The following is a 13,417-nucleotide window of genomic DNA, read 5'->3' on the forward strand; positions in this document are numbered from 1 at the left end:
GCCCCAGAATCTCTAGAGAAGCCTGACTCTCCAGCTTGATTAATGGGAGATTCCTTCAACTATTTACAGAAAGTGGTGGAAAGAGGAAGGGAGGAGGGCAAATCACATACACATTGTTAATAATCAAGGGAAGGGGGTGTAGGCATTTTAAGTTGCCTGTCAGCTCCAGCAAAACCATACTACTAGGTAAAGGCAAGGATTTAAACAAGGTTCCAGAACTATACTTTTAACATTAGTGCCCTGAAACCACCCCTACCCTCACACTGCAAGTTCAGGAAATCCACTGAAAACTTAGGTAGAAGAAGAGCCACTTCCTTTCCCTGTGGCTGGGGCTGTTACCCTGCAGAGAGCATGGATGAGCTTAACAAAGAGAGAAGAAACTGGATGTGGGGAGACTGAGCCCCTGCTCTACAGGTACCATGCAAAAATTTTTCTGAGTCTTGGTTTCTTCATCTGTAAAATGGAGATGACACCTGCCTCACAGTGGGACCGAAGAAAAATCTGACTAAGCAAAAGGAGCACTGTTTTTGAGTTTCAAGAGAAAACATCTGTCAGAAAATGCTTTATTGAGAAAGAAAGTTGAGAAACCAAAATACCATGATCATAAATTAAAGTATCTTTTATTTTAAACACATTCAGCTTTAGAAAAGTTTAGTAAGTTTAATGTGTATTTATATCAAGTAATACAAAACTAAATCATTCATTTGTATGCTAATCAATATTAAAGTCACTTATGAAATTCATCTAAATGATGTTATACCAGCTTTCAAAACAACTAAATCACAAAGTCCATATGTGAAAATGAAAAAAGTAATTAAAATACATTTGCACTAGGAGACTTCTTCCTCATTCAAGAAGATTCAAGAACTAAAAACATATTTGCTTTGAAAATTTTTAGTAGTTTTCATCTAAGTAGTTATCTAACTAGTATACTAATTTACGGCTCTGATGTTCACTTCCATTCTTAAATTAGAAACTCAAATCTGATAACGTTTTTGATATTTGTATTCTTTTTTCCACAATAGGTAATCATTTATTAATTAAAAACTAAATTATAATAATAAATAATTCAAATAATTATGGAGCACTAATTGTGTACTAGGTACTATTAACTGGGTATTATACCTTTTCCTTTCAGAGTTAAAGCCTTGTCAATTATGTTTTTTTGGCCATTTGTTTCATTTTCTGTAGAATCACTCTCCACTCAAACAACTGAAAATGTATGTAATTTATAAAAATCTAAAAAGCTTCTTGGTAACTTCACTTTAACACTGAAGAGGAAAAACTCTAGTAATTATTGAACAGAAGAAACCTACACTGGTATACACTAACTGTGGCAGCTGTTCCTAGCTGTTCTGTCCTTCCCTTGATCACAGCTTGGCTGGAATTGTCCCCTTTTCCCCACGCAGGTGTTTATGGAAGAAAGTCTGGAGCTGCTGCCACGCATCTACCTGGGCCCTGGCATGAGCCATGGGCTCCCCTCCCCAGATGACAGGAGTGCCCACAAAGGTGTGCAGGGAAGCCCGGCACAGGGGGAAGTAAGGAGGCTCAATGTAGTGCCCCGTGCCTGGGTAACAGATGACCTGGGGTTTTGCCTTCCCATGGGCCTGCAAGCGTTTAGAGGCCTCGTTAGCATAGAATTCACTCTTCCAGTTGTGGTCATCCTGACCCACAAGAAACAGGAAGGGGCATTCAGCCCTTTCCACAGGAATGAAGCTCTTCTGGTCAGGTCCTTCCAAAGAGCTGTTCAGGACTTCCACAATGTCTACAAAGCCATCTTTAGTCATCTTGATTCGATTTTGGTTGAAACCCACAGGCGGCAGAGTCTCACCTTTGTAGTGTAAGGTTCCCCAGACATTGTGCACAGAGCCGTTGATTATGACGGCCGCAGAGATGCCCTTCAGGAAGGAAGCCATGGAGAGGCAGAGCTCGCCTCCTTTTGAAATCCCAAGCAGCCCAACTCCTGGACCCTTCACCTGAGAAAAGGTCAAAGGGAAAAGGAGAATGAGTCCATGAACAGTGCAGTGTGGCCAGTAGTGTCTGGACTTGAGAGTCGGGGAACTGTGCCTGAATCTGGGCTCTCCCAGTTATCAAGGTCTGCAGCCTTGGGATATTGACTTAACCTTTCATTGTACCTTGCTTTCCACAATTTCTCCATCACCATTCCTAGTGTCTTCAACAGCCAAGTGGAGGACACGAAATACTCTAGCCTTGAAGTTCCTTGACCACCAAACCTTCAATGGTCTTTTCCTCTCTCCCTGTCCATGGGACTCTCCAGCCAAGAATACTGGAGTGGGTTGCCATGTCCTCCTCCAGGGGATCTTCCCGACCCAGGAACTTAACCCGGATCTCCTGCATTGCAGGCAGATTCTTTACCGCTGAGCCACCTGGGAAGCCCTTAATAACAATCCCTTGACCTCAAATCCACTCTGCCCTAGTTTGTACTCCTTTTCACAGCAAAACTTGTGGGAAATTTTGTCTGTAGTTATTCACTTTCTTGTCTTAATTCTCTGCTCAGTCCCCTCCAGTGTAGTTTGAGTTTGCCCTATTCCAGAAAGATTGTTCTCATCAATTACCAAATTCTTCTGCTATAAATGGCCTTTTGATTGACCTATCAACAGCTATTTTTTTTGGATCATGGTTTCTACAATAGCACTTTTGACTGATTTCAACTATTTATTCCTTATAAAGGTACTAGGAATGGGATATTATAGTGATCCCAATTTTTGAGAGTATGATACAGAAGCCCCAAGGTCAAGAAGCTAGCAACTGGCAAAATCAAACCTCAAATTTAACTTTTCTCTATCAAATACACTATTATACTGGTTCCACTACACCCCATCACCTTCTCTAGGAGCTCCAAGGCTTTCATCTACCTTGAGCTCTGATTGAATTATAAAATAAACAATCCTATTAATCCTCTAATATCCTGAGCAAGGTATACGTTCTAATCCTCTGATATACTGAACCCTCAAACATTTCTTACTACCCAGGTCCTTTACCACTAGGTGATTTGTTAAAAGTGAGTACTCTGCTCTCAGATGGTCACATGGAAGAGAGGATTGTAAAACACAAACATTTAAACGAGACAGCCTTCTGGAGAGAGTGATCACTTCCCCTTCCCTTCTTACTTCCTGGGTCAAACCGAGGGTTCTCAATGTGTTGAGCTCTTAATGAAATATGATAAAATACTGGAGTTTAAAATTCCATAATTTCAACTAGGACACTTTTACCAGCAGGAAATCTAACAATAACATCTAATTGCATGGAAACTGTCTGGGAGAAGTGACTATGAAAGGTAGTGTGTGTTGGGGGCAAATAGTGGCTGTCATGAATTTGTCAAGTTCTGTGAAAACCAAGAGCCTTTCAGAGAAGGAGAACTGATATGTAGAACATGAAACTAGAGAAGTTCCAACCTGAGGGTGATTAAGCAGGTAGTTCACAGCTTCTTCAAAGTACTCCAGGTGGACATGTCGTAGGCTTTTGGGGAGGTCTTCATAGTTATAATAAGCCAGCGCCAACACAGCAAAACCCTTCCCAGCCAGCAGACTAGCTCGATATTCCAGAAAGCCACCTCCAGCTGCAGAAATGTCCACAATCCCAGGAAAGGGCGCAGGTTCTTAGGAAGAAAAAAGAGTTAAACTATACTTGAAACTCTTTGCTGTGGTGTCAAAAGCCATTTTTGCCTCTTTGGTGATGTCACAGTTTTCTGTTGATGATCAGAAATGCTAAACAACTCTGGTCTTCAAAGGTCCAGACTGTGGCATAGTTTAAACCCACATTCCCCTCTACACCCAGGGCCTCAAAGCCCCACAGATTTTTGCAAAGAACATGTACTACTTTTATGAGTACCACTCCACATCAATTATAGGAAGAACTTTCAATTACAAATCACAACAGAAGAATCAATAGGAAAGAATCATCAATCACAGGCCTCAACAACAACAACAAAAAGGATGTACATTGCATCCCTTCCAAGAAATTGACTACCCCAGGAATTCGGCCAATGAGAAACCATCATCGCCCTAAACTGTCACTTACCTCCTATAGACTTCTACTGGAAGCAACCCCTCCCACCTTCCTCCTTTTTCTCTATAAAGTAACATTCCCTTCTTTGATTTGTTGAACTTGCCTATGGTTTTTGCCATGGCTTGCTTGTCCTGAATTGCACTTTTCTGGTGTTCTAGAAATAACCCATTTTTGCTGGTGAAACAACTGTTTTAAGGTCAACATTACTTGGTGCTCGGAAGTGGGATCCTAAGAGATCTCCCCCAAACTCCCAGGTTGGTGAGGACACAGGTGCTCATCCCCACAGAGTCCATGTGCTCACTGCCTTCTAGCCAAGCCTGGAGTTTGAGGGTAAGTCTGTCCTGGATTTCAAGCTCCACTGTCTGCATTTTGAGTTCTCCAATCTTTATTTGTGATCTATTTAAAGGCTTTGTCCTTTCTGAGAGTATTCCTTTGGTCTTTGGTCTGATTTCTTTAGGTACTGGGCTGTGCCTGTTGGAACTCTGCTGTCTAGGAATTTTTCTTTTTGCTCTAGAGAAAAATCTTTAAGAAATGGGATTCCTGTCATCAAAATGCTTTGACAATGCCCCCCTCCTTTCTGGGACCCCGGCTGGTTTTAGGTCTAAAAACTTTGGTCCCTCCTCATGTGAATTTCTTTCTTTTTTTTTTTTTCTCATGTGCATTTCTAATTAAATGGACTGAAAAATATTTGAGAACACCAGTCAACATTATGAGGAACATTTGAGCTCCCCAAACTTACTTTTCTTAAAATTGAATGAGACATCTGTTTAATTGGCATTCTGAGGCTTCCAGTCATTACTGGCAATCTGGAATTACTTCTCTGCAAATTACAATTTCAAAATTAACTGAGGTAAACGAACAACTGAAGGAGTCAAAATGCTTCTGAGGCCTCTCTTTCCCGCTCCCTTCAGCCACTTGCTGTACTCGGGCACCCCCTCCAGTGCCACCGCCTCCTCCCTTGCTGCACGGCCTCCGTCTCCTCTATACCCTCAGTTTCCCCAGTCCAATGCTCTCACTGACTTTCTGTTTCTCTTGGCACTTCTCTCCACTCCCTCCTCCTCTGAACTTGTCAGAACCTGCCTTTCTAAAATTATGTCTTCTGAGCACCCAGATAAACCTTTTCTTTCTTATGTTCCCTAGACTAAGGCTGAATTGGGAGTCATAGTTGAAGAGTTTCCTAAAGTACCCAAGAACCCTCACAGGTTTGCTGAAGAGTCTAACACATTTTATTCAAACTTCCCAGCCTGGTTGCTTAGATTTTTATCAGTTAGCCCACCTGCTTATTGGTGAGGGTCAACCCAAATATGTGATTAAGGCTGTCTGATGGGAACAGCCCAAACAGAATTTAGAAAAACCCCTAACTTTTGGCCAAATGCTAGAATATTTTCTGGAAACCTCTACTGAGCAGTTACAGTAGCTTTTCCTAAAACTACTGATTGAAACAAAATTCAAACTTGTACACAAAAATCTGATGAACCTGTTCATGACAATTAGAATTGTTCTCGGAATGTTTGCAAAGCAGACAAATTCTCATTTGTTTGTAAAGGAAGTTCCTGTTTTCCCTCAGGTGGTGAATCCACTCAGGTAACCTTTAACTCTGTTTTTGTGCTGAGCCAGGAGGTTCCTCTTTATTTGAAATAAGGGTGGAATGAGAAAACTGTGTCCACTCCAGATTTAATTTGGCACATCAGTTCACTTGCAAGGTAGATGAGTCAACTGATAAGAAAGGTCACTAGATTTCTTAATTTTCAATTCTGGCAAATGAAGGTATAGAGCCCCAAACCCTCTAGTTGCTCCTATTATTGGGAAGACACAGGACACTGAAGAATTTTAGCACTCAAGGTGCCTTCAGCCTTCTAGCCAGCCTTTCCAGTGTCCTCTTAGTTTCAAATGATGGAGCTTCAAGGAACTACAGGGGCTCTTCCCAATCCTCCATCTTGATCCACCTGCGGAAACATTTCTCCAGATTAAGGATGAAGCTCTTTCTATCCTTAATGACACCAGAGCTACACTCCTAGTACTCAACCCCACTTCTGTAAAGCAGCCCCTGCTTTGGAGTTCTAAAATAGTTCAATTAGTTGGAATCTCTAATGAATCTCAAGAAGTTCCTGTCTCTGAACCTATTTCCTTTTGTTTCCTTGACAGAACACACCCTTTTCTCCTGAGTTCCTCTGCCCCTATTCATTTATTAGACTGAGACTTAGAAAAATATCATGCTGGAATTTCTCTCTCCCCAAACAGAGAGATAATTCTGGAATCTGACAGTAGCAATCAGAATAGCCAACCAAGTAAATTAAGTGACCCTTTGACATCTTTTATTGACTCCATTTCTGATGGTTTTCCTGGTGGCTCTGACAGTAAAGAATCTGCCTGCAATGCGGGTTTGACCCCTGGGTTGGGAAGATCCCCTAGAGAAGGGAATGGCAACCCACTCCAGTATTCTTGCCTGAAGAATTCCATGGACAGAGGAGCCTGGTGAGCTATAGTCCATGAAGTCACAAAGAGTTGGACATGACTGAGCAACTAATAGTTTCACTTTGACATATTTTATTAGCTCCATTTTTGATGGCACTGTAGCTGAATCTGGAGAACACTGATAATTGTTCCTGTTTGATAGCTATCATCATCCTCTTTACAGGTAAAATCTGCAGCTGATATTAGAGGAATCCACAATGCAACTTCTATCAACATTCAAACAGATGTTGAATGTTGAATTCAAACAACGTTCAAACTTCTCCCTGAGTCAATCAGTATCCTAGAAATAAAGAATTCCTGCAAGGCATCAAACCTATAATAGAGGATTAAAATTCTCAGGGCCTCATTATCCCCTGTACTAGTCCCTGGAACACTGCTGTTTAGATTGTGTGTGCTCAGTTGCTTCTGACTCTTTGCAGCCTCATGGACTGCAGCCTGCCAGGCTCCTCTGTCCATGGGATTTCCCAGGCAAGAACACTGGAGTGGGTTGCCATCTCCTTCTCCAGGGGATCTACCTGACCCAGGGATTGAACTCAGGTCTCCTGCATTGGCAGGCAGGTTCCTTACCACTGTGCCACCTGAGAAGCCCATTTACGCTATAAGAAAACCCAATACATCGGGCGAGAAGTTGGTCCAAGAGTTATGAGCAAAAAAACATGGTTATCCCTTGTCGCCTTGTTGTTCCTAAGCCCCAAACACTACTGATATCTAGTCCCAATGAAAGCAACTTTTTCACCATAACTGATTTATACAGTGTGTTCTTTAGTGTTTTAATTGATGAGGTGAGTGAATGCATGTTTGCTTTCATGTAGGAAAAAAGGCAATTCACCTGGACAGCAATGTCCCAGGCTTTCACAGACAGTTCCTCTTACTTTTTACAAGTCTTAAAAGCTGATTTGGGTGATATAAACCTTTCTGCAGGCTTTACTTTGTCACAGTAGATGAATGATTTGCTTCTCTGGTCTCTGTAAAACTCTTCATGGCAACAGAGCATCCACCTTTTTCAGTCTTCAAAGGACAGAAAGTCTCTAAAAAAAACTACAGGTTCCTCTAATGCAAGTTGGATATTTAGGGCACCTGATTATGGAAAACAGATTCCTTTTGGTTCTAGGTAGATCTGGGGCATCCTGTACATCTGGAAATCTACAATTAAGTGCCAATTATGAGGTTTTCTTGAGCTAGCTGCCCACTGTCAAAAATGGATTCCAAATACTTCTCTTATGGCCCAGTCCCTACATACTTTACTTTAAAAAAAGCCAACAATCTGGTCTTACCAGAAATTCAAAAATTCCCACTACTTACCTCTGTGCACACATTAAACCATTAGTCTACTGACAAAATGATAGCATTCACAAGCAAATATCAGTGGGGAAAAATAAGGCCACAAAAAGTGCCTGCACCTCACTTGTCCAACCTGTTCAAGCTAGAATCCAGGAAAACCTGTTTGCACAACTCCTGGCCACTGAATTGTCTGATGGAACATGGGAGTTTTGCAAATGGATTTCATTCAGCTTCCTCTGTCTCACAAAACTAAATATGTTTTAGTCATGGTTTGTATTTTTCTCACTGGAGTGAAACCTTCCCCTGTAGACAGGTCACTGCTTCTTCTATAGCTAAAATTCTGTTCAGTTCAGTCATTCAGTCATGTCCAACTGTTTGCGACCCCATGGACTGCAGCACGCCAGGCTTCCCTACCCATCACCAACTCCCAGAATTTGCTCAAACTCATGTCCATCGAGTCAGTGATGCCATCCAACCATCTCATCCTCTGTTTTCCCTTCTCCTGCCTTCAATCTTTCCCAGCATCAAGGTCTTTTCTAATGAGTCAGTTCTTCCCATCAGGTGGCCAAAGTATTGGAGTTTCAGCTTTAGCATCAGTCCTTCTAATGAATATTCCAGATTGGTTTCCTTTAGAATTGACTGGTTTGATGTCCTTGCAGCCCAAGGGACTCTCAAGACTCTTCTCCAACACCACGGTTCAAAGGCATCAATTCTTCGGTGCTCAGCTTTCTTTATAGTCCAACTCTCACATCCATACATGACTACTGGAAAAACCATAGCTTTGACTAGATGGACCTTTGTTGGAAAATTCCTAAAATTCTGTTAGTAAAAGATTATCCCTTCCTGAGGAAGCCCTCTTGAACTGCCTAGAGATCAGGGCAACCAGTTAACCTGTTTAACCAGTTAACCTGTTTAACTGGTCAAGTACTTCAATAAGTCTGTGCTGTTTGGCTGGTTTCACAACACTTTCACTGTGCTTATTCTCAATCCTCAGGGTAAGTCAAACAAACTAAGGGCACTTTAAGACTCACTTGGCAAAATTTGTAAAACCCTCCAAATACCTTGGCCAAAAGCATTGCTATTGGTCCTTCTAAATCTCAGTTCCATCCCCTTTGGAACTCAAAAACTCTCACCCTTTGAGAAAGTCACAAGACATCCAATATACCTGACCCCTGCATCTTTTGATTCACAGCTGATAAAAAAAGTATACATCGTAGTGTAAAGGCCTAGTTGCTTCCATTAAAAATAAACATGCTTTGAGAGAGCAGTCTTGTCACAGAACCCTCCCAGGAGATGAAGACCTTAAGCATCATATCTTGTACTTTAGAGATTTCATTTGCTGGAAAAGATACCTCCAAAAAGTCTCATTTAATCTCACTGGAAAGGCCACTTTCAGGTTCTGCTAACCAACTCTTGTGCTGCCAAACTCCGGGGAACAGGCTCTTCATTTCACATGACACGTCTCAAGAGGGCACCAAACCCTGACTGAACGTCACACCAGAGGATGACCTGAAAGCAAAGACTTCCCAGAACCGAAGCAGATACCATCTGACCAGACATCTTTGCCAAAATGTCAGGGACAAGACTATTAGAAAGTTCAAGATTCACGTCTTTTTTTTTATTTGGACTGATAACTGACTGGATTCTTATCCGAATTCAGGATAACTGAACTTGCAACCTTACATACCATGCTACTTACTGATAACATATTTGTTTCCAAAGAGTTCTTTTGAGATTACACTACTGTTTTTAAAATATCTTTGAAGTTTTGCTGTCTTCATGAAGAGTTCATTAGCTATTGCTTTGTGTTTATACCTGCAGTATATCTTCCCAAATGCACTGGGTTAATTCTTTTCGATTTTGTGTGCTCTTATTGTATTCACTATTCTATTTTGCTCTCATGGCTGTTTTAAATGGGGACTTCCAGGAGACATCTGTGATTCTAGGTTTAAATGGGGACTTCCAGGAGACATCTGTGATTCTAGGTTCACTTCCATAGGGAGAACTTTACGCCTCGAAATCAGAATAAGTGCCTGGGGCTTCCCCAGCGGCTCAGTGGTAAAGAACCCACTTGCGAATCAATGCAAGAGACCCGGGTGTGATCCCTGGGTTGGGAAGATTCCCCTGGAGAAAGAAATGGCAACTGACTCCAGTACTCTTGCCTGAGAAATCCCATAAATGGAGGAGCCTAGCAGGCTATAGTTCATGGGGTTGCAAAAGAGTCAGACATGATTTAGTAACTGAACAAAGACAAGTATTTGTTCAGCTGGCTACCTTCAGCCTACAGTTTGGAATTGTCCTGTTATTTTTGATTCTGTACTTGTTGCCCACTAGACCTTTGTAAAAACAATGTACCCCAAATGGTGTATGTACCCTATTACTTAGGGTCTTGATAAATATGGAGTATAGATGCAAAGTGCTGGAAAGTTCTCCCTCCTACCCCTCCTTGTTACTCAAATGTGACCTCAGTAAGTTTCTAATTTGTGCAGTTTCTAACAAGGGACATGACAGCTAGGAAAGGTTCTTCCAGACATTGAAGGACAAAAGACCACTGACTCTTGATTGGTGGTGTTTTTGGAGAAAAATCTTAATTAAAAGGGAGAAATGTGAAAATTAATAAAAGGAAACCTCACCAAAATGGAGTCAGGAGGACAGAACTGGAGAACTGCCATGCAGTACCACTCCACATCAATTGTAGGAATAATTGTCCCTTATAGATCACAACAGAAGGATCATCAACAGGAAAGAATCATCAATTACAGGCCCCAACAGAAAAAGATGTATATTGCCTCCCCTCCAAGAAATTGACTACCCCAGCAATTCAGCAATGAAAAATTGTCGACACCCCAAACTCTTTTCTTTGATGGATTTTTGTTCAAAACAACAGCTCCCGACTTCCTTCTTTTTCTCTGTAAAATAGCATTCCTCTCCTTGTTCTGTTGGACTTGCCTACAGTTTTTGCCATAGCATGCTTCTGCCAAATTACAATTCTCTGTTATTCCCAAGGTAACCCAGTTTTTGCTAGTCCAGTAACTAACTTTTATTTTTAAGGGCAACAGTGAGGATGCAAAATGAAACAATCACCCTGGAAAACAACTGACCAAGTTCTTATAAATTTAAACATACACTTAGGTTATGACCCAGTATAACCTCACTTCCAGGTATTTACCCCAAAAAATGAAAGCTTATGTTCACACAGAAACATGGATTCAAGTGTTTGCAGTGACTTTATTCATAATCTCCAAAGACTCAAAACTCAAACGTCTTGCACCTGGCTAATGAATTAACAAACTGCGGCACATCCATATAATGGAAACGTGTAAGATACAAGAAGGAACTAGCAAACGCATGGAGCAACACAAATGAATCTCAAGTGTGTTATGCTAGACTCAAAAAGCTACCTACTGTGTATGCTTCTAGTTATTTCACATTTTAATTATTTACATAAAAGTTTGTATGTAATGTGCAATTTTTAAGGAATAATTATAAAGCAAGTAGTTTATACCCAGAACTTTAAGAAATAATTCAGTTCTAACCATCAAAGCCCTGTGAGTTCCCATTTCTCTTCCCTCACTTTCCACTATTCTAAATTTATCAGTCTCTTGATTTTTTTACATTCTTACCACTTGGAAGCACATTTTAAGTGGCAGTTTGTTTGGTTTGCCCTTTTAAAAAATGTTATCTGAATGTAATGCTACTGAATGTGTTCTTCAGGAACTTGACGTTTCATTCAGCACTGTTTTTGAGGTTCATCCTGTTGGTTCCTGTGACTCTAGTTCAGTCACTTTTGTGCTGTAAATATATCTCAATTTATGCATCAGTTTTATTATTGTTAGACATTTGGGCTGTTTCTGTTGAATTTGCTCTTAGAAACATAAATCCCTACTGGTGTACCAAGAGTAGAATGACATAGTCAACTTACTAAGTAAAAGCAATTTTTTTCCAGAGTAGATGAGTAACTGTATTTCTCTTACCACTACATGGAAGTTCCTTTTCCTCCACATACTGGTCAAATATTGGCAATGTTAGACTTCTAAATTATGAGGGTGTGAAATGTAGTGTGTAGTTCTGAGGAAGGAGACAGAGGGTCTCTGGACTGGACACCTGGTGTTTGTCAAGTGGAGTAAAATTCGAGCTTTGTTCTCACCAGACACTCCACAGACAAAGCAAGTGGCAGAAGCTGAGCTCTACTAAAGCGAAGAGACAATTGACCAAAGGGAAACAACGAACAGGAAGGACTGTCTTACATAAGTGATTTACATCAGCTCTATCCTATGCTCCTCACTCAGGATGCCCATACCCTTTTTTCTTTGGGTGTACATCTCCACCTGAATTCTAACTTACTGTGCTTCTCCTTACTCAGGACGTCTACATTCCTCTCCTGGTGTGTATCTCTGCTGAGCTTCTGACTTCTGACTCACTGCGCGCTTCCTCTTTAGAGAGGACGCCTATACGGATTCCCTCCAGGTGTACATTTCTGCCTAGTTTTTGACTTAGTGTGCACCTCACTCAGGATGCCCACACTCCTCTTCGAGTGTGCATTTCTGCCTTGATTCTGTCTTAAATAAACAATCTGTTTCTCCCTATGCTCTCCCATACTTTGGGCTGTGTCTCTAATAACCTTTATACCCGTTTTTACAGTTTTTGTCTCCTTGAAACATTCTTGCTTTCAAACAGTGGCAAGAGCCAGGGAGGGCCACTTTGCCTCTAGGCCCTGGTGGTCTAGTGGTTAGGACTCTTGGTTTTCATCCAAGTTACCCAGGTTCAGCTCCTGGACAGGGAACTAAGATCTCTCTTCAGGAAAGCTCACTGCCCTCCCATTGAGATCAGTTTTATTTTGCATTTGCCTGATTCTTAATGAAGATAACCATCTTTTAACAGTTTCACTGGTTGTTTTTATGTAATGGTCAAATTAAACAATATCAAAAGATCTCCAGTGGATAACAAGAGGCTTTCCTCCTTCATGCTAATTTTCTTAAAATTTTTTTTTTTTTGGACTGTGCTGGGTCCTTGTTGCTGGGTGGGTTTTTCTTTAGTTGTGGTGAGTGGGGTCTAATCTCTCTAGTACGCTGGCCCCTCATTGCGGTAGCCTCTCTTGTGAAACACAGGCTCAATAGATGTAGTACACCGAACCAGCTGCTCTGGAGGCATATGGAATCTTCCCCCATCAGGGATCGAACTTGTGGCCCCAGGTGGATTCTTTACCACTGAGCCACCAGGAAAGGCCCCTAATTTTCTTAAATCTTTTAATATATGGTGGGAGTTAAGAAGCAAAGTTGTAAAATTGAGAGATTTGGAAAGAAAACTTTAAAAACTGGGAATTACGTATAAAAAAAATTTTTTTTTTCATCACAACTATCTTTTCTCCCTTTCCTTGTGATCTCTTTCCTGACCTCTGTTCTGGAACAGCGTAATCACCTCCACAGCGAACGAACGGTCCAGTCCTGTCTCCTGCAAAGTTTCAGGCCCCACGTACTTTTGGAATGCTGGGAGCTACCTACTTATTGCCTTCCTCTCGCACAGGGACAGATCAACAGTTAGGGATACTGACGGCTCACCTGGCGGCAGGAAGAGCGTGGCGCGCACCCGGCCCGCGCGCACCGGCTCGCGCCGCACGCCGGGGGCCAGGAAG

The 13,417-nt window shown here is 41.5% G+C and overlaps 1 protein-coding gene across 1 annotated transcript in view; it reads right to left on the reverse strand.

Moving 5' to 3' along the window:
* Window positions 1-222: 222 nt before the first annotated feature.
* The window catches only part of LOC105000143 (acyl-coenzyme A thioesterase 1-like), a 13,889-nt gene continuing 694 nt past the window's right edge, over window positions 223-13,417 (reverse strand). The window contains exons 2-4 of the mRNA XM_010855852.1: window positions 13,344-13,416; window positions 3,417-3,619; window positions 223-1,976 (exon numbers count right to left, since the gene is read on the reverse strand). Of these exons, the coding sequence (XP_010854154.1) occupies window positions 1,371-1,976; window positions 3,417-3,619; window positions 13,344-13,416 (882 nt within the window). The 3' untranslated portion in view covers window positions 223-1,370. The remainder of the gene's footprint in view (window positions 1,977-3,416; window positions 3,620-13,343; window position 13,417) is intronic.

Source organism: Bison bison, unplaced genomic scaffold, assembly GCF_000754665.1.
Source record: "Bison bison bison isolate TAMUID 2011002044 unplaced genomic scaffold, Bison_UMD1.0 scf7180017864368, whole genome shotgun sequence".
NCBI lineage: Eukaryota > Metazoa > Chordata > Mammalia > Artiodactyla > Bovidae > Bison > Bison bison.